The 3,026-nt window shown below is 56.7% G+C and overlaps 1 protein-coding gene across 1 annotated transcript; it reads right to left on the bottom strand.

Annotated features, from left to right (window-relative positions):
- Positions 1 to 494: 494 nt before the first annotated feature.
- LOC138166459 (splicing factor 1-like) lies at positions 495 to 2,403 on the bottom strand. Its single transcript, XM_069094935.1, is given in 3 exon segments — positions 495 to 669; positions 708 to 1,126; positions 1,128 to 2,403. Coding segments are annotated over 3 exon segments (1,863 nt in total). The 5' UTR covers positions 2,397 to 2,403.
- Positions 2,404 to 3,026: the final 623 nt, after the last annotated feature.

Genomic DNA, 3,026 nt, shown 5'->3' with positions numbered 1-3,026 from the left:
AGGGGGCCTAATTGCAGCGGAAGCCTGGGGCATCATATCCTTGGACCGAGTCTGAGGAAAGGAAGAGAAAAGGAAATACAAAGGAAAAGTAAGAAAAAAAATAATAATAAATTCACCATATGGAGCCAGCGTGTTCCTATTCCGTACACAAGTAAATCAGGCTTCTTTGCCGAACCATCCCGTCAACCAGGGGCGCTGCGGAGGCTGTTTCCCGGGAAGGGTCATCAATGGGCGCAGTAAGTCCTCACTCGAAAGGCGCGGGGACGGATCCTGGAGGCCCCATTTGGGGAGGGGCAAGGGGAGTTGGATGAGGAGAGTCACCCAAGCGAGTTCTTAGTGGCCCGGGTCTGGCTGCCTGGCACAGCCCAGCCCTGTGCGTGCACACACACATACACCATGCGTGCGTCAATGTCTGGTTCCATGTGGTGGGGTTCGGCGTGTGTTTTAACGAGACCAATTATATATATATATTTCCCTTAAAAAACAAATCAACTCTAGTTCTGTGGTGGAGGAGCTGGAGGCACGTAGAAAGGTGGCATGGCCGCCACCCCCATGCCTGTCTTGGTGACAAAGTTAGAAGGGTCCATGGGAGGCAGAGGAGGGGGTAGGACGTACATCAAGCCCTCGGAACCAGGTGGCGGAGGGGGTGGGGGTGGCGGAGGTGGTGGGAGTGGAGGAAGTGGTGGGGGTGGAAGAGGGGAGGGGCGGGCCCGGGCGGCAGAGGGGGCTGGACCCCGGGGGGCAGGGGCACCATAGTGGGGTTGCCTTGCATCCGAGGGGCTCCTGGGGAAGCTGCGGCAGCCGCCTGCTGCTGTTGCCATGGAGGGATGGACCATGTGCCAGCGCTCGTGGTGGTAGTCCTCGTATTTTGCTGCCATGGCAGGGGGGTACTGGAAGCCATACTGCTGCTGGGTGGCGGGGAAGGCGGAGGCTGCTGGGGCTGCCATGGGGGGAGAGGGCCAGACGGAGGGGGTGGGGACGGCATCATGCCTAAACCCTTTTCTTGATGTAGGCGGTAGACCCCATAGTCCACAGGCGTACTTCCCAGGTACTGATCCATAGGAGGAGGGCCATGGTGCCCCGGTGGGTGGGGCACATAGTTCATCGGTGGTGGTGGCTGCATCCAGAGGGGGTGGGGGCCCATTAGGGTTATGCTGCATAGTATGATCACCATGCTCACCCGTCTGGCTGGGCAGTGGATGGGGAAAGTTGTGAGGTCCCCCGCCAGGCTGGCCAGGTCCTCCGCCCTGCATCCCATGGTATGGACCATTCTCTGAGGATTCTGAGTTCATCCACGGTGGGCGGCTCTGGGTAGTGGACATGAGAGACGGTGGCGGAGGGTTGCTGGCGGGGGCAGCAGGTCGAAGCGTGCTGGCCAGACGTGTGGCAGCAGGCCCAGAGGCAGAGCCGGCAGAAGCTGGTTCAGGAGCTTCACCCAACTCTTCCATGAGGGACAGGTATTCCTTATCCATGCGGGCTTTGTCCTGGGCTGACTGTGGGGCACCAGGCCTTTGGAATTTGCAGTCTGAAGCAATGTGGCCAGCCCCTCCACATTTGGTGCAGACAGTAGTATTTGTGATACTTCGGGTCTCCGAGCTCTGCCACGGTCTTAAAATCCTGTTGTCATCCTCCCGGAGGGTCCCATTTAGGCGGGCTAACTCCCGAAGCTGCATCTTCCGCAGGTCGTTCTGGTCCTCTGGGATTTCAATGCTCTGTTTCAGAATGTTCCGGATCTGCTCTACTGCCTTTTTGACATTCTCCATGGTGTTGGCAGTAACCAGGGCGTGGAGGGGCTCGTCTTCTCCCGGCAACATCTGCCCATTCTTGCTTCCAACCTTGCCTTCTTTCACTGAGCCTTTCCCCCGGATCATAATCTTGGCATTGCACTCCTTCTCAATATTCTTCAAGGTGTTGCCCCTGGGCCCAAAGAGAAGTCCCAGGAAGTTGACTTCTGGATACTCATCCTGTGGTATCATCACCTTGTCACTTATCTGAATCGCTGGAGCTTTGTAATCTGCAGGGGGTTTGAAGTCAGGGTTGAGCCCCATCATCTCAGAGATGAGGTTGTGTCTTTCTTCCTCCACCTTCTTCCGTATCCGAAACTTCCTCGTGTTGAGTCTCTTCCCGTTGCTATTGTAAATGGGCTCGGGGGAAGGGGACCTGTCCTCAGGGTTAGGGGGGATGCCCAGTTCTCCTGTGCGCAGTTTTCGAGTCAGGTCTTCAATCTGCAGTTGCACTATATAGGCCCTTTCTTGCTCCCTTGTGAGTCCGGGAGGGATGATGGTCGGAATGCCCGGGATCACCGTCTTCTGCTCCATCGTGTCCTGGTTCCATCGGCTCCTCTTTCGCTTCTTGTTTGGGAAATCCAGCGGCGTGGCGTTTGCTCCAGTCGCCATGGTGCCCCCGGGGACCGCCGGCGCCGGCGGCAGCCGCTGGGGTGGTGAGGGCGGCTCCGGGCAGCGACTCCAGGGCTTTGCGAGCCTTTGCTGGGTCGGGCGCAGCGAGCCTCCTCCAAGCAGACCTGACGGCACTGAAACACACCGCGGAGCGAGCACAAACTCCTTCTCACGCTGCAGCTGCGGGCCGGAGGCGCGAGACGCATCCCTTGGCTCACTTTTAAAGAGGCCTATTGACGGAATGAGTGTTAACTCACACTAATAGGTGTTAATTCACGCTAATAGGTGTTAGCTCACTCAAAGTGAGAACCTGGAAAGACCTTAGCCTAAAAGGGCCAGGGTCTCCCATTGCATCCTGGACCATCTCCAGTTATCCTGATGACTATCTGGCCACTGGACCCAGATGAATCTGGAGGAGAAAGTCAGTGCCCTCAAAGAGTGATTAGGGGAAAGGAATAAGCATTTATTAAGTGCCTTCGGCGTGTAGGTACTGTGCTGAGGGCTTTACAGATATTATCTCTTGGGACTTTTCCCAATGACACCATGAGGTAGGTGCTATTATTATCCCCATTCTACAGCTGAGAAAACTGAGGTTCATGGAGGTAGAGTGACTTGCCCATGGTCCCACAG

Source organism: Petaurus breviceps, unplaced genomic scaffold (genome assembly GCF_028583685.1).
Source record: "Petaurus breviceps papuanus isolate PSGF00001 unplaced genomic scaffold, PetGlider_PUasm1.0 224, whole genome shotgun sequence".
NCBI lineage: Eukaryota > Metazoa > Chordata > Mammalia > Diprotodontia > Petauridae > Petaurus > Petaurus breviceps.
Note: the sequence above shows the minus strand (reverse complement) of the source record. Positions and strands in the feature narration are given on the sequence as shown.